General features: G+C 41.8%; 4 protein-coding genes across 23 annotated transcripts in view; 2 read left to right on the top strand and 2 right to left on the bottom strand.

The window, feature by feature from the left end:
• LOC120449557 (potassium voltage-gated channel protein Shab) overlaps nucleotides 1–21,430 on the top strand; it is a 58,836-nt gene extending 37,406 nt beyond the window's left edge. For 4 of the 18 annotated variants that reach the window (XM_039632088.1, XM_039632090.2, XM_039632091.2 and 1 more), the window contains exons 5-13: nucleotides 1,178–2,021; nucleotides 8,424–8,635; nucleotides 9,099–9,527; nucleotides 10,028–10,051; nucleotides 13,437–13,550; nucleotides 16,281–17,442; nucleotides 17,504–17,697; nucleotides 17,757–18,027; nucleotides 18,867–21,430. In XM_039632088.1, coding sequence (XP_039488022.1) covers nucleotides 1,178–2,021; nucleotides 8,424–8,635; nucleotides 9,099–9,527; nucleotides 10,028–10,051; nucleotides 13,437–13,550; nucleotides 16,281–17,442; nucleotides 17,504–17,697; nucleotides 17,757–18,027; nucleotides 18,867–19,069 — 3,453 coding nt within the window. In that variant the 3' untranslated portion in view covers nucleotides 19,070–21,430. Of the gene's footprint in view, nucleotides 1–1,177; nucleotides 2,022–2,993; nucleotides 3,084–4,498; nucleotides 7,000–8,423; nucleotides 8,636–9,098; nucleotides 9,528–10,027; nucleotides 10,052–13,436; nucleotides 13,551–14,156; nucleotides 14,343–14,530; nucleotides 15,378–16,280; nucleotides 17,443–17,503; nucleotides 17,698–17,756; nucleotides 18,028–18,302; nucleotides 18,454–18,866 lie in introns of those variants that run through there. The other 14 variants (XR_006356484.1, XM_044006090.1, XM_039632104.1 and 11 more) reach the window with 14 other exon arrangements.
• Nucleotides 11,605–13,055, bottom strand: LOC120449560. 2 transcript variants are annotated; one of them, XM_039632108.1, is made up of 3 exons: nucleotides 12,885–13,055; nucleotides 12,647–12,832; nucleotides 11,605–12,582 (listed from the first exon to the last, which is right to left on the bottom strand). In XM_039632108.1, exons 1-3 carry the CDS (start codon nucleotides 12,910–12,912, stop codon nucleotides 11,702–11,704), a joined length of 1,095 nt encoding a protein of 364 aa, XP_039488042.1. In that variant the 5' UTR covers nucleotides 12,913–13,055; the 3' UTR covers nucleotides 11,605–11,701. The 2 variants fall into 2 exon arrangements, with proteins under 2 accessions (XP_039488042.1, XP_039488043.1); XM_039632109.2 differs by having other exon boundaries at nucleotides 12,647–12,829; nucleotides 12,885–13,053.
• Nucleotides 20,439–22,649, bottom strand: LOC120449561. The gene is made up of 3 exons (XM_039632110.1): nucleotides 22,224–22,649; nucleotides 21,637–22,163; nucleotides 20,439–21,574 (listed from the first exon to the last, which is right to left on the bottom strand). The coding sequence occupies exons 1-3, from the start codon at nucleotides 22,624–22,626 to the stop codon at nucleotides 21,527–21,529; spliced, it is 978 nt and encodes a 325-aa protein (XP_039488044.1). The 5' UTR covers nucleotides 22,627–22,649; the 3' UTR covers nucleotides 20,439–21,526.
• Nucleotides 21,988–25,464, top strand: LOC120449559 (odorant receptor 63a). 2 transcript variants are annotated; one of them, XM_039632106.1, is made up of 11 exons: nucleotides 21,988–22,069; nucleotides 23,107–23,607; nucleotides 23,667–23,763; nucleotides 23,828–23,972; nucleotides 24,023–24,217; nucleotides 24,279–24,383; nucleotides 24,443–24,608; nucleotides 24,658–24,763; nucleotides 24,822–24,926; nucleotides 24,998–25,153; nucleotides 25,248–25,464. In XM_039632106.1, exons 2-11 carry the CDS (start codon nucleotides 23,477–23,479, stop codon nucleotides 25,302–25,304), a joined length of 1,263 nt encoding a protein of 420 aa, XP_039488040.1. In that variant the 5' UTR covers nucleotides 21,988–22,069; nucleotides 23,107–23,476; the 3' UTR covers nucleotides 25,305–25,464. The 2 variants fall into 2 exon arrangements, with proteins under 2 accessions (XP_039488040.1, XP_039488041.1); XM_039632107.1 differs by lacking the exons at nucleotides 21,988–22,069; nucleotides 23,107–23,607; nucleotides 23,667–23,763 and having other exon boundaries at nucleotides 23,868–23,967.
• Nucleotides 25,465–26,344: the final 880 nt, after the last annotated feature.

The following is a 26,344-nucleotide window of genomic DNA, read 5'->3' as shown; positions in this document are numbered from 1 at the left end:
TTTGCTAGAACAATCATGAATTTGAACTACTTTAGTTTACCAAACATTATTTTCCAAGAGAAAACAAGTCAAAACCAAAACAAATACACAAACAGCAAAGAGCGTAAAAATCGGTGATTTCTGAGGATTATACCATGTAGAATATATTAAAAATAAGGTTATTATATAACAATTGTGTCGACTGCAGACCCCAAGGGTAGCGTCTCTTATTTAACGACGGAGTGCCCCCCCTGGTTCACCCTCATACCATAATAGAACCGATTAGACACACACACGTATAGCTGATAAGTATGTAGGTGTGTTATGTCCTTGTGTTGCGTCATGTGATCTGTCCCCACAACAAGAACTCACACTTACAGTTACCCATACCACAACTATTACCCGAACCACAACCACAACCACACGCACACCACAAACCACAAACCACCAACCACTAGCCACCGAACCTAACTAACCACAGAGCCACCTCAACCACTTACACCCACACCTTCCAGAGAAAGAGTTGATCTAGACTAGAGACCCCGAAAGTTCGAGACCTAGGATCAAAATAAAATACCCAACCCATGTTTTGCGTTTTTCTGTTTTCGTTTGTTGCCAACCTCTTGATTTTGAGTTATCGTTTGAGTTACGAAGAAGGATTCACGACGAATAAATATATACTTCACATATAGTACAGCAGCCTTTGAAAAGTACAAAGAACTGTTTAGGAAAGCCAACCAAAACCCCAAAATGAAGCGTAACCCCTGCCCAATGAAACGATATTAGTTACCAACAAAATTAACAGACCCCGTTTCGACTAACAATCCCGAGAAGAAGCTGAATTCGAGACCAGAACTCTAACAGAATGTCTACTTAACCCAATTAAAATGAAGATAGTCATACAGAATCAAAGTGAACTCTCGTGGAGAGAACTCGCTAAACTTTGCTGATTGTTGTGACCGTGTTTTACAAATTAATTAAAACCCCAAAAACCAAAACTAGATGTGTATAAATGACAGACTTGATATGGAATGAACGTATCGTGTTATGTGCCTACTCAAATATAAAAAACCAAAAACCAAATATCAAATACCTTACAAAATACCTACTATTATCGTTGTGATTTGATTGCATTGAAATTGAATCGTTGCTGAATCATGGTCTCGACAAAGTCTCGATTGTTCTTTACCGTTCGCAGGTTATCGCAGTGATATCCATACTATTCATAGTCCTGTCTACCATAGCCCTGACGTTGAACACCCTACCACAACTACAACACATTGACAACGGTACACCACAGGATAATCCGCAATTGGCAATGGTTGAGGCCGTGTGTATCACGTGGTTCACTCTAGAGTACATACTTAGGTTTAGCGCCTCGCCGGACAAGTGGAAGTTCTTTAAGGGCGGCCTTAACATAATCGATCTATTGGCAATACTCCCATACTTTGTTTCGTTATTTCTATTGGAAACGAATAAGAATGCAACGGACCAGTTCCAGGATGTGCGTCGGGTGGTGCAGGTCTTTCGCATCATGCGCATCCTGCGAATCCTTAAGCTGGCCCGTCACTCAACGGGCCTGCAGTCGTTAGGCTTTACGCTGCGTAACTCGTATAAGGAACTCGGTCTACTAATGCTGTTCCTGGCCATGGGCGTTCTCATATTTTCTTCGCTGGCATATTTTGCCGAAAAGGATGAAAAGGATACAAAATTCGTTTCAATACCGGAAACATTTTGGTGGGCGGGTATTACAATGACAACTGTTGGCTACGGGGACATCTATCCCACAACTGCACTGGGAAAGGTTATTGGTACTGTGTGTTGCATATGCGGTGTTCTGGTAATCGCTTTGCCTATTCCCATCATCGTTAACAATTTTGCTGAATTTTATAAGAATCAGATGCGCCGCGAAAAGGCCCTCAAGCGTCGCGAGGCACTCGATCGTGCCAAGCGCGAGGGCAGCATTGTCTCCTTTCATCATATCAATCTGAAAGATGCCTTCGCCAAGTCCATGGATCTCATCGATGTGATTGTCGACACAGGTAAGATCTACCCCCATACCCACTAGCTATAAGGAATGTGCCTTGCTTACGTATCTACTAACACTCAACTAACTAGCCGACTGAAAGGATCTGCTAACTCGATCCTTACGCCTCATGCTATGCTTATTATCCTACAACTAACTATAGTATCTACACAAAAATATATGATATGCCACAGTTGGTTGTACTTCATCTTGAAAATCCATGCTTACTACCAAAACTATAATGCCATTGTAATGAAAGCTACAAAGGATTTTTAATCGTATCATATATTTAATGTGTACAACCCAAAGTCCCTACAAAATTCCTATCCCTTAAACTTTTGCTTACTCTTGTGTAGTCTTGTGCGTTAGCTGTCTAAGTAATCATTTTAATATTTTTATACTTTTGGCATGGATTTCCGTTCCTGGCTTTTTCACACTATCAGTTCAGATTGGTTTAACTTTCGTTCCGTTACCAAGCTGTATCTAATATCCAGCCTAGAGGCGTGTAAATAGCAATCACAGAAGTCGGACGCAAGTCCTGCGACTGCTGAGCCGTAAGATGATAGAAATTGTTGAACCATTGATTATTCCGAGCTCAGACCTACGTTCGAGTGATCAATTGTAAACTAGTTAAGCGATTTGAGTTACATTTAAGTTCCCTTAAGTAGACCTTTAGACCCACAAAACCCCCTACAATACAGAAACACCCCCAGCGTCACAGAATAATGGTCAATTAGGCAAATGCTTTTGTACTTATCGCATTAAGCGCGAAATTAGTGGGGTTTTCACTTGTACAAAGCACACACACACACCCCGAACCCCCGATACCCTTCCAAAATCGACACCTCTGCTGTATAAAAGCCGCGCGCCTAGAAGTAGGCAATGGAATCTAACGGCCCTTTAAAGCCGTCTAAAGCCCAGCTGAACAAAAAGAAAAAACCCCGCAGCCCTAACCCTCTCAAACCCTCCGAACTGTGTTTTATTTTAGGAAAGCAAACAAATGTCGTGCATCCGAAGGGTAAAAGACAAAGCACCCCCAATATAGGCAGGCAGACCCTCGATGTGCAAAGCGCCCCAGGTGACTACATTGCGTATACGTAGCCTAGCCCACCTTTGCCACCCTACAAATCGTATTATTCAACTCTATTAAATGCCGTAGCCTTTGACAATCGCTTCCAATAATAATAGCCCCTAGACACACGGATACGATACACAGATACACACACTCACACACGCGCCGACTACAGCTACACACTATTGTACCATAAATATTCGCACACACTCTCTCTCTCTCCCTCCCTCTGGAGTTCTCCCTTTTTTCTCTTAGTGTATTCAATAAGTTACAGCAAAGTCATACATATTTAGCTTAGTGCAGGAAGAGACTCCAAACGGCTTCAGCTTTTCTTTTTAGCTTTTGCTAAGTGGAATTCAGGTAGTTGCAGCTGTACTGGGAAAAAAATCAGAAAACATTTTGTATAAATTATTCTACTAGTAACAACTTATCACAAGTTCAAAGCATTGTAGGTGGTTGTATTTCAATTAAAGTTCAAATAATAGCTTAAACATTATACTCATATAGTCACATTTATTTCATCTAAGTAGCATTGCAGTTATCTAGTAGTTTCAAACCATATTTTTACATATTTTCAAGTAATGTAAAGTAGCGAATAAATATAAGATTTGATTTTAACAACGGGTAATCAATCATTAATAGTATATAATAATAATTGCCCCGCACAGCTGCAATCCAAAGTATACTAAAATAATATATAAAGCCCCGAGTCGTCCTGTATATACATATAGCCAAGGATCTAGTGATTAGCTAGGCAATTGCTGTTGCAATTTGTTGCGTTGTTCGGTTTAAGTTTGCCTTCAGTTAAATTGAGTTTGCCTAATTGCTGACTTCAGTTGGACGTTTGCCCAGAATTGCGAATTATGATGATGACATTTTGCTACTCATTGCTTGATTCTTGTTTTGATTCCGCCACAACCATAGCAAATTTGAATGCTCAACATAGAGTTTACCATTTCGAACTTAATTGATAATGTCAAATAGAAAAAAAAGAAATAAAAATTATAAATTATTATAAATACAACAAACATTTTTAGAAAATTTTCAAGTGCTGATTACATACAATTATATATATATAAAGCGAACACAAACACACATGAAACCATATGATGTATATGCTCATTCTCTTAGCCAAACGTAGTTGTAATTTAGCGAATCGAAGTCGTTATGGGGCCTATGCCTAGAACTACTAGCCTCTAAATATCCTACCTACAACGTGTTCTTTTCTCTGCTCTTCTTTTTCTACTTTCTGCTCACGACATTCTTTGAATTTTCCAACCATTTCGAAACCCAAACATTTTACACACACACACACATACGATTATTGAAAAATTGCAAAAAAAAAAAAACACACATACACACGCAAACACCAAATGAATTAAAAACGTTAATTAAATTAAATGCGGCTGATTTTGACCTAGGCGAGAAAAACACGCTGATAGAGGCGCCACCGCCGCCCTCCTTTGGCACGCCCCGTCGCCGCGCCCTCTCCGCCCGAATCCAGGAGCTGAATCGCAGTTTGCTGGAGGAGCGGGACGCCCAGCAGCAGAACAGCTCCAGTGACAACGAAGACAGCCGCTGAAACCGCCCTGAAATCCTGAAATCCTGAAATCACCACAAAATCGCTGGCAAACCGCGGCAACCACAGCAACAACAACCAGACCCCCAAAGAAAAAAAAAATAAAGAAAACAACCTACAACCATCTACACTAAGCGAAATTAGCTAAGAGAATGACAGGCGATTGTTATTGTATATGTAAATTAGTCGAGAGCAAATGCAATTTGTTACAAACACACACCCACAACAAACACACACACGTACACGAATCAATCACACATACACACACAAGAGTCCTAGACTTAAGCGAAAGTACTTCCAAAAACGAACAAAAAATTAAATGAATAACATTTGGTTAGCAGTTAGCCCAAATGCGTAGGCTTGCTTTAAAGCTTCGAATCAATCAGAAATCAAATGAATTGTGTACCTTCATTTTTGATTTATTTTCCAATTGAATGTTGTGATTAAATGTAACTGCTTTTAGGCGCCCCATACCCATACCCACACACACACACACACACGCACACAAGACACCCACACTCATACAGACATGCTGTCACACAGTCGCTGCTGCTAAATAACCGTAATTATGCATTGCGCATACGCCACGTTGTCATAGTTAGTTTTCCTCTTATGTTCAAAACTCTGCATTCGAGTTAGATGCAATGAGGGCCAATTGAATTAATTTCCATTTTTGATGCATTATTTTCTGATTTATGTTAACTAACTCTTACAGCATTCATATGTTTGTATTGTGTGTAAGAGCTAGATGCAAAAACAAAAGGCGTATGCTTCATCGTACTATCGTATATTGAAAGTTTTGCTAATGTCCATCAGCACTTGAAAATGAATCTAAAACAAATTTAAACGAAATGAAGACCCGCTCAAATTTGCTGATGTTCTTGGTTTTGATTTACTTACTTTGATAATCTTGATTGCCTGGCCAGTTTATGCTATATCCATTTGGTTTCAACGCGAATTCGTCTGCAAGCAAAACTTTCAAGTACCCAAATGTGATTTGCAGCAGTAGTGGGTGTGGCAGCATGTGTGTGCCAAATATCTTCCAGGAATTATCATATTCCCCCATGCAACCCAATCCAAAATGATAAATGCTAACACAACACGCCATTCGAGAGCTTCGAGAACTCTGAAAATACAATCCGCGTAAGCACAATTTTGATTTAGTCTAAATCTTAGCGAATAACTAGGCCTAACCTCTTTGTAAACTCCAAGAAGGCATTTATCGAGCGCACTAGTCAAAAATAATTCCCTCCATGGACATAAAACACTACAAGTGGTCACCATGGGGTAAACCAAATCGAAATCGTAATCGATGTCGAAAATGAAATCACCCAAGAGATGTGAATATCCAAAACGAACAACAACAACAGAGCAAGCCTTATTTATGAACTTAGTTGTTGTAGCTGTGAGAGGGTAAGCTTAGTTTTTAATTTAGAGAGCGCATCAGCGATATACTCGTATATACATCAGCGATATATAGCGTGCATTAGGTATACCAAATGAAATATACTCGTTCCAAATGTAGAGACAGAAAACTTAGCAAACGATGGCGATACGTTCCTAAAAACGCATAAGCACAACGGAAAAACAAAAGAACTTGCCTTATTTAAAGCAAATTGCTCCTAGTTTGCAGCCATATATAAATACTTTAAGATACAACATACAGGCCACACAACCGAAAGCTGAAGTTTTGTTAAATTGTGAGCCCAACCATATATAATATATATATCGATATTAATAAGCGAGCTGAGCAGTTCGAACCAAGTTATATACATGTTATATACAGATTTTGAAGCCCTTTTTTGTGTGTGATATTTGAACGATTACCTATGATTTGCCTTAAGTTCCACATAGTTCAAACATTTCTATCATTGCGCTCAAAGAAGCTAGAGTCCTGAAAAAAAAAACAAATTATAAAAACGCAACCGGATTGACTTTGCAAAAGACCTTTACGTGCCTTTTACTTAATATTTTTCCATTTCCTCTTGTTTTCCTACTAATAACCTTATTATATATGTGTGTGTGTCCTCGAACTTTCGTTTTCACATTATTAAATGCCTTTGTTCCAAAATTAAATCCAATCTAACGCGCTGCATGCTCTTATCCTATGAACTAATCTATAGAAACTGTGTACGCTCTATTTATGCTCAAGCCATGTATGATCGATCAAGAACATATAGTGAATATGTGAATATGAATACTCACTTGTACTCGTATTCCTACTCGTACTCGTACTAACCCCAAATGAATAACTGTGTACTGTACTCGTACTTTTGTGTACTACTGTTAAAGCCGTAAACAACTTTGTGTGTCTGTGAAATTAGCAATAAAACCAAAACCCAACTGCGCTGTATTATTTCATTGTACCAGCTAATCCAAATCCAAACATAAAGCCAATCCATGAGTGTCTATATATATTCGGTGTTTGAAGCTTGGCCAAATTTTGAGTTCAAGCCTTGAATGCAGGAAAGGCCACAGTAAGGAGCCAATTTCACACGCTGACTCATCAGGAGATGTTTTTCTTTCCATTTTACTCATTAACATTTCCTTCGTATTTCGGTCTAATTATACAAGATCACACACCTGAACGTGAATGGCGTAAATGACCATGAATCGGAATTTTGTCTATTTGAGAATTGAAACCAAGAGAACAGTGTTTCGCACATTTGTTTTGCCGCGTCCATTCAAAGCACTTGACATTTTAGACACTCACAAAAATCACAAATAGTCACAAGTTTTATAGTAATATACTGATAAATATTTTTCATATAAATATTCAACAGATTTTTAGCAACTTTCTTATGTCCTCTCATACTTCTTGTACAAAACTCAACTTTTAGTAAATAAAATCTCAATGTTTCCACTGGACTTTCTCTCCCATTTTTACTAAATACTGTAAATAGCCAATCAAACTGAAATTTCAATGAAAATATATTGGTTATTTGGACAAAAATAAAGTGAAGTCAAATTTAAATTAAATCAATTTTCCGCAGGATATTCAGTTTTGTTTCTCTTTTGTATCTACTATATTCAATAGAAATGTTACTATTAGCTTAGACTGACTACTAACTTTATAAACTATAATCTAGTGTTATAGTAGTACTTATCAGCCAATAGCATCACCAGTTAAATAAATGTTGTTCTAACCAATTTAATCACACTCAAGAGTAAGCCCCAAATTAAACCTGAACTATAGACGTCGTTCTTCAATGTTGTCCTCACTGTATCCCACTTAACCAAACTTAACTAAATCTAACTTAGCCCCCAAACGTTTTTGTGGTCGCCGTCGTCATCGTCGTCGTAACAAATATCTACCAAAATATAGCGAAAAATAAGAACATTCATGGAACTCATTTTTCTTTCTTTTTCCCCTCTTTTGATTTGAAACGAAAAACCAAACCGAAACCAAACCAAACCGAACCAATACAAATAAAACACCTTCATTTGCGCTCCGAACCGAATTAAAAACCCACTCTAACTCATTTTAAACTATATACGATATATATATATAACCCTGTGTATATACCACCACTGGCGTCTGTCGGCTAAACAAATGCGAAACGAAATGGCGACAAAATGCATTCATGGCTTCTTTGCGTGAACTCCGAACCAAACAAACTGATCGTGAATCTGAAAAATATAACCTGTTAACACCTGATAACCCGACTACACGTTAACACGTTAACATCCACCCACACCGATACACCCACCCAACAACACCAACACCACCACCACCACAACCACACACACACACGAATGCCAAGCAGAAAAGCGCGAGAGTCACACACGTTCACTCAAAAATTGGCACCGTTTAACCCACGCGCTCCGCCGATCGCCCACAGGCCACAATCTCTCGCAAACGGACGGCAACAGCACCGAAGGCGAGTCCACCAGCGGACGCAATCCGGCCACCACCGGAACCGGATGCTATAAGAATTACGACCACGTAGCCAACCTGCGCAACTCCAACCTGCACAACGTAAGTCAGCCCTCAAGGGAACTCGGGGAAGGCATACCTTATAAGGTCTCCTTAATACGGAACTTTAGTTACCAGTTATGTTCGTTTATAAAGTTATAAAATAATATATACTTTTAAGTTATTATGTATGCGTACTTTTGGTTCAACTAACTCTATTCAGTTGCAATTTGAAATAGGTCCTTATAAAGAATTTTATGTATTCTTGCCTTGATAAACCCAACATTAGATTAGATTTAGAAATTTCTCAACTTAAACTTTGGGACTAGTTTTAAGTCCCACCTAATAAGCATTTCGTATAATCATTTTAAGTATAAGTTTCTCATGATTCCCCATTTCAAAGAATTGGAATCATGCCTTGTATAGTAAGTACGAAGTGCCCTAAAATTTTTAATGAAATGCTTCATTCTAAGCGCCTATCACGTCTTTGCCGGAAATAAGACTAACTCCTCATACTCTCGTTTAGCGACGCGGCTCCAGCTCTGAGCAGGATGCAGTGCCGCCGTACAGCTTCGACAATCCCAATGCCCGCCAGACCTCGATGATGGCCATGGAGAGCTATCGCCGCGAGCAGCAGGCATTGCTGCTGCAACAGCAACAGCAGCAACAGCAGCAGCAGCAACAGATGTTGCAGATGCAACAGATTCAGCAAAAAGCGCCAAACGGAAATGGAGGTGCGACCGGAGGAGGAGGAGTGGCCAACAACCTGGCCATGGTGGCCGCATCCAGTGCGGCAACAGCCGTGGCCACAGCCACCAATGCCAGTAATGCCAGTAACACCGCTCCCGGATCAGAGGGCGCCGAGGGAGGCGGCGAAGGGGATGGGGGCGTGGTTGATGACGACAACCTGTCCCAGGCGAAGGGACTGCCCATCCAGATGATGATCACGCCCGGGGTAAGTCTGCGAATTAAGGGGAGATATCCAGTCATTGCCATACTCGCAATCGTATTTCTTGAATATCTTAATGTTTTCAAAGTTCCTAAATCGTAATCCTATGTATTAGTAAATGTGAAGCCGTTGAACTGGATCGAAATATATTCAAATAATAATTCTAATTATATATCCCAATTATTACTCACGTTTGGTTCCTTCTCAGTTGCCAACTGTTAGTGCGGGTAAATTCGTTTTGAGTTTCAGTTCTTGAATACCACAAACTTTGGTGTCCTTTGGTTAAGTATTCCTGAGTTTCCCCCATTGGCGGCCTCTTTATGTAGTCTTAGTATCCCTAGTCTGTTTAGCTTCACGTTCTCTCCTGAGTTTATTCAAACAAATTCCAACCACCACAAATATGTAACCAGAAAAATAACAAAAGATTTAAAAACAAAAAAAAATACTTAAGACTCTTGAGGCGAAAATCAAGTACTTTAACAACATTCACACATTTCAACTTTTAGATTTTACGGGGACGCAGTAAGGAGGTACATTCAAAGTATACACAAAGAACTCAACCTACTCTAATACTCTACTCTACTCAACTCGAATGCATTTGTGCAACAGCTATATATTCTAATATGTATTCGATTTTTTACGAAACGATTATTTTGAATGGATTTGCGGATTGATTGTCTTCTTTTCAGTGGCTGAATCAATGCTACAAAAACTTATTTTTTTGGGCGAACGTGCAATTGCATTTATAGATTTTCCAAATCTAAGTGAATGCCTATCTGATCGAATAAATAATTAAAACTGCATAGAACCGATGATTTTCAACCATATCATTTTATTATCATTAAAAAATTCTTCGCTATTTAGCTTAAATCTGAATTAAAACTATTTGTTTCGGTATTAGTTCATATGTTATAGGTGCTGGTTAATTTACAAATGACCAGGAATGAATTTTGGTTCTATATCCCAGCTTGGAAATATTTATCAGATATAAATGTCCTTCAAACCCATATATTTTTATTGGAAAAAGAGTGTTTTATGTGTATATTGTAGATACTATTTTTATACCCGTTACTCGTAGAGTAAAAGGGTATACTAGATTCGTTGAAAAGTATGTAACAGGCAGAAGGAAGCGTTTCCGACCATATAAAGTATATATATTCTTGATCAGGATCAGTAGCCGAGTCGATCTGGCCATGTCCGTCTGTCCGTCCGTCTGTCTGTCCGTCTGTCCGTCTGTCCGTCTGTCCGTCTGTCCGTCTGTCCGTATGAACGTCGAGATCTCAGGAACTACAAAAGCTAGAAAGTTGAGATTAAGTATACAGACTCCAGGGACATAGACGCAGCGCAAGTTTGTCGATTCATGTTGCCACGCCCACTCTAACGCCCACAAACCGCCCAAAACTGCCACGCCCACACTTTTGAAAAAGGTTTTGATATTTTTTCATTTTTGTATTAGTCTTGTAAATTTCTATCGGTGTGCCAAAAATGTTTTTGCCACGCCCACTCTAACGCCCACAAACCGCCCAAAGCTGCCACGCCCACAGTTTTGAAAAATGTTTTGATATTTTTTCATTTTTGTATCAGTTTTGTAAATTTCTATCGACTTGCAAGAAAACTTTTTGCCACGCCCATTCTAACGCCCACAAACCGCCAAAAACTGTCAGTGTTGAAGACTCTCCTTCGCACTTTCACTAGCTGAGTAACGGGTATCAGATAGTCGGGGAACTCGACTATAGCGTTCTTTCTTGTTTTTAATAAGAGATATTGCTTTTAAGAATATATATAGTCTTAGAACTAATAATTATGGTTCTGCCTTTAACATTTTTCCAGTCTGTAAGCCAATATTTTGCTCTGCTAACTTCATAATCTCGAAAATAAACATTCATCTGAAGAAATGCGAATTGATTTTGTACAATTTATACATTTTTGCTAAAGAAGATTTGTTCTCTAAACCATACACACACATTTCCTAAATATCACACACACAATGCAATATCAAACAATATTTGTTCAAAAATATATACTTTTATCAGACAAAAACCACACAACAATGGGAATAGTTAGCAACGAAAATCACATAGTAATTTAAATAAAATATATGATTTTATGGAACGAAGTAATGCTAAAACAAGCTTATAAAAAATATAGAAAAAATAATTCTTTTGAATAATTAACTGCAGCTAAGTGTAATCCAAGTTGGCATAGTGCTGAACCCTGGGCAAGCTGATGAAATCGTTGGAAGTAGCTCCGTTTGAGGGAATCGCAGGCACCTGGCCCTGGGTTGGACTCTGTCCTTGGCCCTGTTCCTGACCTTGCACCTGCCCCATCTGCTGCTGCTGCTGCAAGAGCAGCTGTTGCTGATGACTTGCCGTTCCCGGCGGGCTAGGTGCAATCATGGGAACGGCTGTGGGCCGATCATAGTGCTGCAGTGGCTGCTTCAGCTTGTCCAGAAGCGCATGCAGATCCACGGTGAGTTTTGGCTGGACGATGCCCTCCGCCGCCTGCAGACCCACCATTTGCGAGGACAGCGCGTCCACATCCTGGCGAGCGGCGAACAACAGCTGATCATGGGCCGCCAGCTGCAGTTGGGCAATCTGAGCCCGAATCGCCGAGGCAGCCACTTCCTGCTGGGCCGTGTGCAAGGAGGCGGTGATGCTGCGCACATGGTTGGCGGACTCCTCTAGCTGCCCCTGCGCCGCTGAGGCCACCGACTGTGCCTTCCTGATCTCGGTGGCCTCCAGTTGGACCCTCGCCTGGGCCACGTACAGATGCTGGACGAGATTGCGCAGCTCCTGGCGTCTCTGCTCCGTTTCATCCTGCTCGAAGTAGGCATTCGGTGTTCCCTGCTGGCTGAACTTGCTTACACCACAACCAAGTGGCTGGTGCTGCTGCTGGTTCTGCAACTCCATCTGTTGCGGTTGCTGCTGCCAGATTGATTGGTACAAGTCGGAAATGGGCGATACAGGCACAGCTGGGGATAGGCTCTGGCCAGCGAGATTGGGGCTCACTTGGCAGGTGTTCATCACACTTTGATCCGCTGGCTGAAAGCCCATGCCAGAAGCTAAAGAGATCAGTGGAGCGAAGGCTTAGAAGGATCTTTTTGCACTTAGAATTAGTCTACCCACCAATTGGACCAGGATCCAGCAGACCTTCAGGATTTGACCGCTGCATTCTTCGCTTTTCAAAAGAATTTACACAGGCATTTGCCTCGAAGTCTCCGTTCTGAAAGGAATGCATCTTTTCGCGACTCTTCATGCCGCTTGGTTGAGCTTCTATGCCGATTGCGCAGATAATTACAGACACTTGAACTGCTGGTACAGCGTATTAAATGCCTAATAATGTGCTAGAAGGATTTGAACTCACCGATCCAATGGAGATTGCTTAGGCGCATTTAGAGCACATTTAGACCAGTTTGAGTCTGCTTTAGCAACCATTGAGTTGCAGTAACTTTCACATAGGTTATTATTTAGTTTTCAGCAGGAATAAATCAAGGGGAATGTGGAAATCAAAAGTTCACCTACTGTGTTCGCATAAGTTTCGGGTGATGTTTAGCTGTAGAAATAGGTTTAAAACATGTAACATACTATTATATTTGTAGTTTTTAAAGTGTGCAAGGATCAGCTCCGTAGAAAAAAAAACACCACCACTAGCAGGCAACAGCAACACCCTCACACAGCTTGAGCCGCATGCAAACCGGGCTGTTATACCCTTTCCTTTTCTTTCTAACCACTTTTCCGAAATACCTAACTATATTCTAACCCCCAAGAGTTACTGCGCATGCGGCATGCCCTGCATTCGGTGATCCTTCTGTACATTTAGATTTATATATATATATATTCCAAATGTTTACGAACGAAGCGAAACGTAACGAAACACTCACGTGATGCCAACATCCCCACACCCAACTATTTATAGGAAGTGGCCGAGCTGCGTCGCCAGGTGGCCCTGGAGAACCTGCAGAACCAGCGGATGGACAACCTGGAGCAGGACGTGCCCGTGGAATTCGAGTGCTGTTTCTGCACGACCAAGGTAACGGGCGGTTTGGCTCCACCACAGCATCCAAAACCCCACCCCAAACCCCAAAAACCCCAAAAAACGTAGCTGTGACCACCACCACCACCACCCAATGTTCCCGTTTGCAATTTTCGAGCCGCTTTTCCGTGTACTGTGCTCTGTGTTTAGTCGCATGTCTGCACCCGATTATCCTTATCATTGCTCCTTGTTTACGATTGCATTTACGTTTACGTTTACGTTTAAGTTTAAGTTACCGACTAATCTCCACTAAACTCCGAACTAACATCATGCTCAGCTTGTACATAGCCATTGGCAGACTGTGAAATTGTTAACCCCAGCGCATTGAACTCCGATCCAGACCAGACTTTCAATTCAGCAGGAGTGTCACAGAAATCACATTTTAGTTGCCTATTTATTCATGTGTTATTTTAGAATTTTAAAAGTATTGATACATTTCTGTGGCACTGCCGTTTACAAAATCAGTAGAGTCCTGAGCTTCTCGCATAGGTCCTGCTAAACAATAGGCCGTACAAATACCCCGTACTCGACCCGAAGTAGTTGGATTGGTAGAGCAGCGATTACGATACCGATACCGAAACCGAAACCGATACGTTGTTGCAGGATCGCATTTGTGTGTTCCACGATAAGGAGTATAGCATCAAGCGGCTGGCCCGACCGCCGCCCTCGCCCAAAAACTATATGGCCCTCAAGCGGATGCTCGAGGAGGGCACTATCGACATATACTATCTATGAGGCATATACTATCTATGAGGCATACTACCATATACTATGGTAGCAACCCAGATGGTAAAACCACAAGGAAACACCATGAATATACAAAGTGTTGTCCCATCCTAATCGATCGTTTTGTTTCACCTATTTGTTTCACTTTTGATTTGATTTTGGTTTTGTTTTGGCTTCCTGTGCGATTGGAATTGGATTGGAAATGGAAATTTTATGTTGACCTTGTTTCTTTTTCGTTTCTTTTCTTAAAGGGTTTGCCGGGATGCCATGGCGAGTGTATTCCATTGCGCGCGAATAGCGTTTAGCCAGACTCTCAAGAAACCCCGACGAGATTCGATATAGAAATCGAGAAATCGAGAAATCGTGAAATCGAGAAATCGAGAAATACTTAGAATGCCGAGCGCATCGAATGCGTGACCGGCACTGCGAATTGCGATTAGACGTTAACTAGCTTTAAACTACCAACAAAACAAATTACAACTAAATGTTATTATTATTGCTACGATTATACAAGTACTGTTATACTGTTATTATTATTATCAACGGGCCTGGCGTGACGTGACGTGAAAGCTAAACAAAGACATAGCGAATTCTAAGAATTTAATTAAATTAACTAAAGCCTAATCTACCATCTAGAAACGCAACCAGGAGTGGAGAGCAAAACAAAGCAAAACAAAGCAGCATGTGTTATTATTTAATTTAATTTAATTAATTTAATTTTAACTCTGTACCAACCAAGTGACCGAAGCTTGAGGGCTTGACGAAAGTTTAAATCGATTCTTTTCATTTACACACTAAGCACGTAATTACAACTAGCCTAATACCTAAATATTTATATCCTAGCAAAATGGCCTAAGCCTTAATTATAGTAGCTGCAATTTGCAAAATGCCAAATACCAGAAACCAGCAAAACAACGAATATACATAACTATGAAAACCAAATCTACAATTGTTTAGTTACTGAAACTACCAATGTTATAGCTCTCTTGATTATTAGTCTTTTATTTCCTGTTATCACTCATCCCAAAACAAATTCAAAGAAAACCACAAACCGAATGAACAAATTATGCAAATAAAAAGAATACATAAACAAACGAATCCATTTCTGTTGAACAACTTTATCTATTCGCACTCGACTTTCTGGCACTCCACTTTCTCTTCTGATTGTTTCCGTATTGCTAGCCTAGAATTTTACTTTTTGGTTTCGGTAACTAACTCGATTAGAGTACTTAACTATATTTAACGTTCGAGTATGGAACCACTTCGAAGGCAACTCCAGCGGTTTGGTAAGTAAGACGATCTCACGTCTGCGTCTGCGTACTGAAAGATTGAACTTCGTGCGTTTGCTCAACTTGGGGATCCTTCAGATCCGAAAGCATGTATTGCATAAATTTTACAAACTATTTATATTAAAGCAATTTAATTCTACTTTATTAAGCACTTTTAATAAGTTTTTTGATTAGCGATATTAGCTATAGCTATAAAATAAAGTAATCATTTCTAACAAGTTGAGAACTCGCACTGCCTTCGTTTTCATTTATTAAATATTACTAAATGTTAACAATAAATAGCGCTGCACGTTTGAGTTTTACTTGGCGCCTCCTAGTTGCATGTTAATTTTTGTTATTCAAGCGAAATAATATAAAATTAAATCGCACACAATAATGAGCTAACTCCAGACAACAGGTACACCAAAATAAATCAGACACTAACAAGCAGCCAGAAAACATCCCAAAACACGCAAATAATGTATGAAATGATGATCCTCCCAAGGATACTTCATGGAAAGATGAAACAGATATGCTAGAGTTTCAGTTAAATATATATTAATATTTTTAAATATACATATGTTAAATGGTCTTATTAACCATAATTTGTTGTTAGAAATATTTGGTGGATATAAGTACCATTCTATCATATCTGTTATATCTTGGGCCTCTGATTTGCTTAGACGACTTCATCTGACACTGTATCCCCTTCCCGAACCCCCACTCGTTGCAGGACTTCAAGGAATTCACCGACGCGGAGGGCGTGATCTCGCTGCCCACCTCCGACTTCCACAAGCCGATCTGTCTGGAGATGCGACTGGCGGCAGCGGGTCGTCAAGCAGGCGCCTATGGACTCCTCTCCCCGCTGCCAGCCCCTCTGCCACCGCTTCATGGTCCGCTCCTGGCCCTGCCCCCGCCACCGCCACTGCCACCAACGTCCTGCGCCGCCGTCCTTTTGCCCGCCATTTCGCAATCCTCGTCCACATCGTCGTCATATGGCACCACCACGTCCACCACCATTGCCCTGCCGCTGGACATGTCCCTGAGATACGGGGCCACCATCTGCAGTTCGTCCAACTTCAACCACAACTACAACAACAACTTCAACACCACCACAGTGGGCGGTGGAGCCAATGGAACGCTCCTCTTCGGTGGCAACTACAATGGCAGCAATAACAACAATGCCGACCTGGCCAGCGTGGATAGCTCGGACACCTATGCCAGCTGCCAGACGCATCCCTTCCTGTCCCAAGGAGATCTCACGGCGGACTTCAATGACGAGGCCTGCGCATTGGACATCGATATGGATAACCTGTACATAAATCCCCTGGAACGGGAGCAGCACCAGGGAATCAGCAGCTCCACGGGCTTCATTGTGGGCCTGCCCAGCACCAATTCATCGGGTGGACTGCGTGCCCAGGTGAAGAAGAGCGCATCGGGGGATACGGCTCTCAGGAACTTGGCCGCCGGAGGCGGAGGAGCCGGCGGCTTGAGTCCCCTGGACGACGTCTACCAGAGCTTCGATGTCCAGGAGCGAGGAAGTCGGGTCAGCTTGAACGAGAACTCAGTGCCAAAGCATCGGAAGACGCGGTTCCAGCAGAGCTTCACCGCCATGCGACCCAGTGGAGCAGCCGGCGTCCTTGGAAGCAGTGTCCTGGGCGGCATGCGTCCTCGTGCCCGCTTCGAGGACACCAAGCTGGACGACGAGACGGGCGGCCGGAGGGAGGGAGAACTGGCCGGAGGTTCCGGCAGTCCGGCGGCCAGCGGATCCGGCGGATTCGGCGGTCAAGGACCCAAGAAGAAGCGCTCGGTATTCATGCCGGGCAAGAGCTTAGCCACTGCCACCAAACTGATCAACCAGCATTTGTTTGGCATACAGAATGTGGGCGCCAAAGGTGCGTAGTTTCTCTAAAGTTAAGAAAAAAGGATATTAGCTAATGATCTATTGACCCACAGCCAAGTTCGAGAGCAAGCATTCCTCATCGATAGACTCGATTGACGCCTCGCCCAATCTGGAGCACCATCGGCGCTCCAAGTCGATCCTGAAAAACAAGTCTGATATCTCGCGCGTCCTGTCCGATCCGGAGAGCGAGCGTCTCCTGGCGGACAACATGTCCGGCTCCGGCGTCTCCGACAACGGCACCGTTATGGTTCGCTATCCCTTATAATAATATATTTAATTTAAATATTAATTGTCTTGTTTTTACAGGGCGAATCCGGCAGCGATTACTCACCGAATAAATTACCTCATTCAGTTTTAGCTAAGTCTATATCCCCACCACCCCTCAGGCACCGCACCCTAATGCACCAGCGCTCAGGACCAGCGACCTTGCAATCGAAGCCCACTAAGTTCCAGACCCCTCGCTATCCCGAGGAGCAGGCACTGCGCCAGGTGAAGCCGCTGCTCTCGCGAGGAACTCCTTCCACATCCGCATCCGCAGGATCGGCGGATGGCCAGCAGACCAGGGACAGCAGTCTGGGTAGGTGCTGGTGCAACTAGGTGGCCAGCTGCCAGTGATGAAGGATATATCATTATATACCTTTAGAATGATTCTATATATCATATGGGTTATACTTTCCATCACTGTCGGCTGGCATACCTCCTCCTTTGTCTCTTTCCCCCTTCTTTTTCTCTCTGTCTCATCCTGTAAGTGCGTCCTGTGGTTTCTTTTGTGCAGAACGAAACCAGTATATCATCTACAACCGTCTTTTTATCTCTCCCGTTTCCCCCCTCCGCTTGCTGGCTGGCTGTCAGTCACCATCTTCGATGACGCCTTCTGAACTCCCGAACTCCACCCATCGCCACCCACATCCGCATGACCACCGCATGATCCCATGAACCCACAGAAACAGACACTGACACACTACAGCTCCACGGAGAATGGAGGCCTTTGGGCGGGCGACCTGTTAGTATTACCGATCCGATCTATAGTGCTTACCATTGGCGATCCGTGCTGCACCAAACTCACCAACCGTTCGATTGTCCAGATTCGTTTAGCACCCAGCTGGGATTATCCACATCCGAGCGCGCGATCGATGTGAACAGCTTTAGAACTTGAGCTCACTCACTTTACACTTTACACTCACACTCTTCACACAAAATCACCCACATGCCGCTTCCTGTTTGGCACTTCGTTAAGAACTAACCCATTTTATGATCGAAAAATGTTTAATTTAATTATATAATATTTAATATTTATTAAACGTATGTTATGCCTCATAAAATGGGTTAGCACTCTTACTCACTCATCCTGTGTAATCGGTTGTGTTGATATATCTGTATAACCAACTGACTAATCCAACCCATCTTGCCACACAGACTCGGAGACGACCTTCACATCGCCAGTGAGCCAACGAGCTGGCGAGGATCCCCCGACTGCTGCTCCGAGCCAAGCTGCAGTGCCTCCTGCCCAGGAGGATCGTGAGGAGGAGGGCGAAGCCGAAGCCAACGACGAGCAGAGGGCTCTTCTCCAAAGAGGCGACGCCGAGGAGGCGAAGAGGGCGAAGAACGAGGGCACGTAGCAATTAGGGACCCACACACAAAACGACACCCAGAAAATGTAAAAAAAAAAGAGTACCTTTTCCAAAGGGAAACCCTCACAACACACAACTCACACGCACACACACAGACACACAACTCACACACACAAAGCATACAAAGGGAAAACTCAAAGTGATAGCAAAGTTAGCAAACATGGAATGTGAATTATATAAAAGCAATGAACAGTATCCTAGTCTAGAGATGGTGGGACGATCCCTAGCAGATCCCCGGAATTCGATCTGCGTATTTTTACAACTAGAAAAGAAAATGAAGCAACCCGAGCAACCCGAACTGCAACATAAGTGTTTCGGAGCCGCGCAAGTCGTACAAAACAGCAAAAAACCGCAAAAAAATAATATTATTAATACCAATACGATAGGTGGAGTAACTATAAACGTGAAGATACCGTGTATATAGCAGAGCCCAATCCACTCGTGTACAGAGCAACCTTTATTTACCGCCTTCAAGACACAGCTAACCGAAAGTATATAGACGAAGTCACCAAAAAGCCTAAATAGCAAACAAATGAAACCGAAATATTCATATTTTGAATGCCACTTATAAGTATATACATATATAGAATATACACGCATCGCAATTGCAGCTCGCATATTTACACATTATATATACATACAAACTAAGCGATATACATATATAAAAATATAGCTCCAACTATTTTTCAAACCGCGCTCTAAAACCCCGCAGATCGGAGGCTTGAGGGGAGTTACAGAAGTGGAGGGGGGATGCTACACCCCAGCCCATCCCATTAGATCCGAATTAGATCAGCATGGCCATGCATATACGAGTATCTGTATGTAAATCGTTCGTTCAAATTCAAATTCATAATGTCAAAAGTAGTTGAAAATCGTTGGTTCGTTTCTATATCTATAAGTACTTGTGCGTGTGTGTAGGGCTTAGGGCTTATCGATAGAGCTTGGCTTGGCTTAGTCCCCTGATATAATCTGAGTTGCCACCTATGAAGTAGAGAGATTGAGGTTGGTTGGGAAAATGCAATATTGCTTGAATGTAGATGTTGTTATTTGTTATGTGGGCAACCGAATGCTTTTCTAGGGTATGTGAATATATCTATCGCAACCCACGGAATCGCATTCTAACCACCCACATACTGTTAGTTAGTTATGAAGCGTGTGTGTGTGTTATGTATGTTAGTTAGTTGAGTTAGTTAGATAGTTGACTTGATGTTTAGTTCCCTAGTCCGTTCTCCGAATACGTAAGCAATAAAATTGGAAATCCTCGCCAAAGGGGGACTTTCCCCGTTCGAGGAGCGTGTTAGTCAATTATTGCAACCCAAGTTGTTTTTTTCCACATTCCATTCAGTGTATGCGTGCGAGAGTGTTTCGGCTTTGGTGTTCTAGTATACCGATTTGGCAGGTTTCCATATCCTCCATGGGTTATCCCGACCGATCTGTCCAACTGGCTTGCGTTTGTCCTGTTTAGTTGCCTCTGCTCGGCCAGCGATGAGCCAGGATGCGAGTTAGCCTCTTAGAAACATATCAGTAAAGGGAATACGAACTCACACACTCACTCACTCACTCACTCACACATCCAAACGTAACACCTCACACAGATACACACGCCCACACCCAAAAGCCACAAACGAACAAACACCAAACACCACACTGTAAGAAAACTACACAAATTTTATTACGAGACGATAATAAAATGTCTCAACGTCCGCTTTTCGAATTGATAAGAACACAAGCATTGACACAACAGAACTAAGCAAAACAAAAAAAAGAGAAAACCAATGCAAGAAAAACCTTATTCGATAACTAATATTAAAGCCAAGAACTCGAGGTAATATAGTTAAACATTTTTAGAAATATGTGTACGTATTAACAAATGCTTGAGGCATCCAAAAATTTTGTAAGCAATTCATTTAGGATTATCTACACGGTTTTTTGGTGAGCACCGGCCACATTCCGCCACTGCATAATATTAATTGTAACTTTTGTAAATATTTATTTCATATACAAGACCCTAAAATCGAATTTTCTGTTATACTTTTGTTTTGTTAATATTTTGTAAAACCATTTACGCCAGCAGCAAACGAATTGAACTTGAATTCAAACTAACGAGATATACTAAGTAAATGACGATGCAGAGACAGAGCAAATACACGTGCAAAAGCAACATGTTATTAATATTTAAATTATTTACCTAACGATACATACATTTTAATGTGTAGTCTGATGGCGACGACGATTGTAAATCAGCTAAATTGAATAACGGAAATCGTTGACAAGCATACAAATTTATTAAAGCGTATTTAAATCTATATGAGCGAAAAGTCATGAAAATATATAAATCATTGAGTAACATTTCAAAGTGGTCCTAATTTCTATAATAATAAAGGAATGGTGAGTATTTGCAATCACAGTTCTTTTGGAACTGAAAACTGAGTATAATATTAAGTATCAAGGCTGCCGGCGGTATTCGAAGTAGGCTTCATCGATTAGTTGTTTCTAAATAAAAATAACAAATAAAATGTAATTTTGAAATCATTAAGGATATTGAGAAAACTTACATTCTCTTCAGACAAAGGTGGATCCAAATACGTGTGCAATTTGAGAGGATTTTGTTGGCTAGGATCTCGAATCGATCTGATGCTCCTGAAGAGATTTGCAATGGAATCGTGTGGCTGTTGTCCATGATTTATGTAGTAGCAGAATAGGAACTCCAACTTCTTACAATGTCTTATGATTTCTATGATTTCCATTGGAGATATGTAGCTGAAGATACTTTCCACATAAAGAGATCGCAGTTCAGTTAAATTTGTCAAAGGCTCTAGACAATTGGGTGCACCAACGTTTATCGACAGTTTCGTCAAAGATTTCATCTGCGATATCAGCTCATAATCAGATTGAAGTCTGAGGCAGGTTCCCCGAATCCAAAGGTCTTCCAACTTGGGAAAGCATTTCAAGATTGTCTTAACACAATCGGAACACTTGGCGAATCCCGTAAGTCGAAGTTCCCGCAAATCGGGAATAAGTTGAAAAAAGTCCTCAAGGTAACAAATGCAAGATGGCACATTTACACTCAAGTAGTCACGAGCTAAAAACAAAATGTAATATAATTATGATATCCGTGGATTTATAAGTTATTAGTTCTTACAGCAAGATGAAAATCGAAACATGTCCTCAAGTCTGGAAACTTCTCCTAGGCAATACCTCAAATCAATTGTATTCCTTCGTTGTGTGAGAATTCTAAAGTCCTTGACTGAGTTGCCAAGATCCTCTTTATCATAACTATGTCCTTGAATAACTCCCAGAGTTTTTACGTTATTTTTTACGATTCTCAACAGCTTGATGGCAACTGTGGAGTAATACAATACTGGTTTCTCGCCATCGGGATCGTTTCCGTGGTGTACTGGGTAAAAGGTTGCCGGTCTATCCAACAGAATCTCTCGAAATCTTGGGAGCGTTTTCGCTAAGTTCACCAGTTCCTTGATGCTTAGATACTTAAAAATGTGGTGAAGACAGTCGTCATTTAAATTTAAAATACTTGTGTCAACCATTTCTTCTCAAAGATGTGTTCAACTACAAGGCCTAAATGCAACTGAATCATTTAAACAATGAAGGGGGATATAAATAAGGAAACTGGTTTGCAATTGACAGAACCAATCGATGTTGAAACTATCTAGGAGAAGAGCTGGGAATGGTTATCAGACACTATTACCTTTGGGGCTTATCTTGGGTATTTAATAAGATATTTAAGTGTTCTGAACAAAGTGCTCTTATCTGTAACTATTGAAAACAATGAATTGAGATACTTGCTAATCTGGAGCGACTTTCTTATCACATTCAAAGACTAGGGATGCGATAGCTGATAGTACCTGTAAGGTACCACTCAAGGGATTACAGAAAATTACAGATTATTACAGAAATCATTTACATATTCCACACATACATACATAAATATTTTACATTATATTTTACAAGCAAATTCAGTTTGTTTCACCACCCTGGCATTTAAAAAGAACACAAAATTTTTGCAGTGTTTCAGCTTAAAGCTTGCAGTCGCGCAGCTTTTGGTGGAAAACCTCTCTCATCAAAAGAATAGAAGAGCTTAATAGACGAGAGTCCTTAAAGCTTTCACAGGATACAAAAACGACCGAACTTGGTGTGGATCTAATAATTGGTCGGACTAATTAACCACAGCACAAGTCGGGAATCACATCACTTACCCTTCTTCGCTTGCCAGCGCAAAGTATTTCAATTATTTAGTGAAACTTTGCCCACGTAATGGGGCGTGGTTTCCTGCCTCGGGCGCTAAACTACCTAATTAAAGCCAACCGTCGAGCCACGCCCCCCTGATTGCCCCTATAAATGGGCGATTAACACAGTTGGGCCGCCAGTTTAGGCGACATGTACTCACCGGAAGAGGAGGCCGAGCTGAAGAGGCGCAACTATCGCAGCATCAGGGAGATGATCCGACTTTCCTACACGGTGGGCTTCAACCTGATGGATCCTTCCCGCTGCGGACAGGTGCTTAGAATGTGGGTAATTCGAGTCTGTGGTAATGTGGATTTATAGATCGACTTTCTTACCCTTTCAGCTGGGCAATTGTGCTTAGCCTGAGCAGCTTGGCCTCGCTCTACGGTCACTGGCAAATGTTAGTCAGGTATATTCATGATATTCCACGCATTGGTGAGGTGGGTCTTAAATATTCTTGAAATCGTACTATAATTATATTAATATGGTTTATTAATCTTGAAGTCCGCTGGCACTGCCCTGCAGTTCCTGACATCGATTGCAAAGATGTGGTACTTTCTGTTTGCCCACAAACAGATATACGATCTGTTACGAAAGGCGCGGTGCCACGAACTACTCCAAAAGTGTGAGCTCTTTGAAAGGATGTCAGGTGAGCTTCGTTTAGGCGCATTAACCTACTAAATATTGCATTCTTTTTAGATCTACCTGTAACCAAAATGATTCGCCAGCAGGTTGAGTCCACGATAAATAGGTACTGGGCCAGCACTCGTCGGCAACTTCTTATCTATTTGTATAGCTGCATTTGCATTACCACAAACTACTTCATCAACTCCTTTGCAATCAATCTCTATCGCTATTTCACTCGTCCCAAAGGATCCTACGACATTATGTTACGTAAGTACATCGCTCATTCAGCTAATAACAAATTAAAAATGTTATAAACTTCAATACTAAGCGCTGCCATCTCTTTATCCTGCCTGGGAGCGCAAGGGATTAGAGTTTCCCTACTATCACATACAGATGTATCTGGAAACCTGTTCGCTGTATATCTGCGGCATGTGTGAGTCAATCCAGCTGAGGTTACTTTTCCGAATATAAGTGATTTATATTATTGCTCAGCCGCCGTTAGCTTTGATGGAATCTTTATTGTTCTCTGCCTTCATAGCGTGGGGCTAATGAAGTCCCTCAACCAGATGGTAGAGCACGCCACATCGGAGCTAGTTCCTCCAGATCGCAGGGTTGAGTACCTGCGATGCTGTATCTATCAGTACCAGCGAGTGGAGAAGTAAGTGACCAAACTAAAAACGGGTTAATCCATTGTAATCTGCTTACAGCTTTGCAGCTGAGGTTAACGACTGCTTTCGGCACATCACTTTCTCGCAGTTCCTGCTCAGCCTTTTCAACTGGGGCCTGGGTTTGTTCCAGATGAGCGTGGGATTGGTGAGTCCTTTATAGCAGGGAGTTCCCAAAATGGAGAACTTAAGGTCTGCATTCGCAGGGCGACAACAGCAGCATCACCATGATCCGGATGACCATGTACCTGGTGGCAGCCGGCTATCAGATAGTTGTCTACTGCTACAATGGCCAGCGATTTGCGACGGCTGTGGGTGACATAACGGGGCAATCCGCGTCCTGATTGATGTGTCTAATTGCGTGACTTATTCCCCATTGCAGAGCGAGGAGATTGGCAACGCCTTCTACCAGGTGCGCTGGTACGGAGAGTCCCGGGAGTTTCGCCATCTCATCCGCATGATGCTGATGCGCACGAACCGGGGATTCCGGCTGGACGTGTCCTGGTTCATGCAAATGTCCTTGCCCACACTGATGGCGGTGAGTAGCGGAGCAGTGCAGAGGTCCTGAAGGTCCTGCAGGTCCACCCGCAAGGACCCCAACCTACAGCTCGTTCCACTTGATTGATTCGCAGATGGTCCGCACAAGTGGACAGTACTTCCTGCTGCTGCAGAACGTCAACCAGAAATAGGGCACAAAGTTGAACAAAATCGCCGTGTGTGCAGTGATGAAAACGCGTATTGGTTTGAGATAGATTCATTTTCACGGCAACATATCAGAGCAGTTGAATAAAATGTATGTGTACACTAAAATGAAAAAATAGAAATATATGTATAATTTATTTCCGCAAAGATTTCTTTGAAATATTAAATATTTAGTGCTGTCCGGTTTTCTGGGAAACAGCAACATGGGAATGCTTTATTTTTCGCTCTGGTTTGTTTGACTGAAACTGTTGACAGGATGCGGAGTCCGGTCAATCAATACTGGAATGTCCGATGTCCTGCGTCCTGCGTCCTGGGCTGTCAGTCAGATTGCTCCGCCCATAAGTTTTGATGGTCGTGCGGCGCATTAAAATAATGAAATTGCCAGCAGATAAGGAGCATGGTGGCTGCCGCTGCCATTGCCGCTTCTAATCAATTTTATTTATTTGGCCTGGCAGCCAACGGATCGGAACAGCGAACTGCCGCGATTGTCTTTATGTGGGCATTGTATATCAGAATCGAAATAAATGCCGCTTTAAATGCCTTCTTAGCAGCAAATCGCTTCTCTAATTGTTAGTTTCAGTGTATTGCCCAGATTCCCAGACTCTCAATACTTTTAATGCACGTTTGCTGTTTGCACATCCTTTGTTTGGTTTTCTTTATTTTCTTCGCCCAGTTTTATCATTTCTCCCCGCTTTAGTGCCTGGCGCAAAAAGGACAGCTTTTCTTTTCGGTTTATTGAGGCACATGAATATTCTTTAGCTGCTTATATCCCGTTTCCTCGCATTTTCAGGCATTTATTTTTCGCATTATGTTTTGTATTTGTCCAAGGACAACGATGCTTTATGCATTGCGGGAAGGCTGTTATCCACTTTGTGTTTCCCTTTCTTTTCGAAAAGCATTAAGAGGGAGTGAAATATTGGAACTCGGTACTGGCCAAATAAAATAACTGAAGTTTTCATATTAAAGGCTTTGCCATGTGCAATTTACAAATTTCTTTAAATAGCCACAAATATTTTATTCATGCAAT

Source organism: Drosophila santomea, chromosome 3L (assembly GCF_016746245.2).
Source record: "Drosophila santomea strain STO CAGO 1482 chromosome 3L, Prin_Dsan_1.1, whole genome shotgun sequence".
In the NCBI taxonomy this organism is placed as follows: Eukaryota; Metazoa; Arthropoda; class Insecta; order Diptera; family Drosophilidae; genus Drosophila; species Drosophila santomea.
The sequence above is the reverse complement of the archived record's forward strand: the minus strand, read 5'-3'. Positions and strand labels throughout refer to the sequence as shown.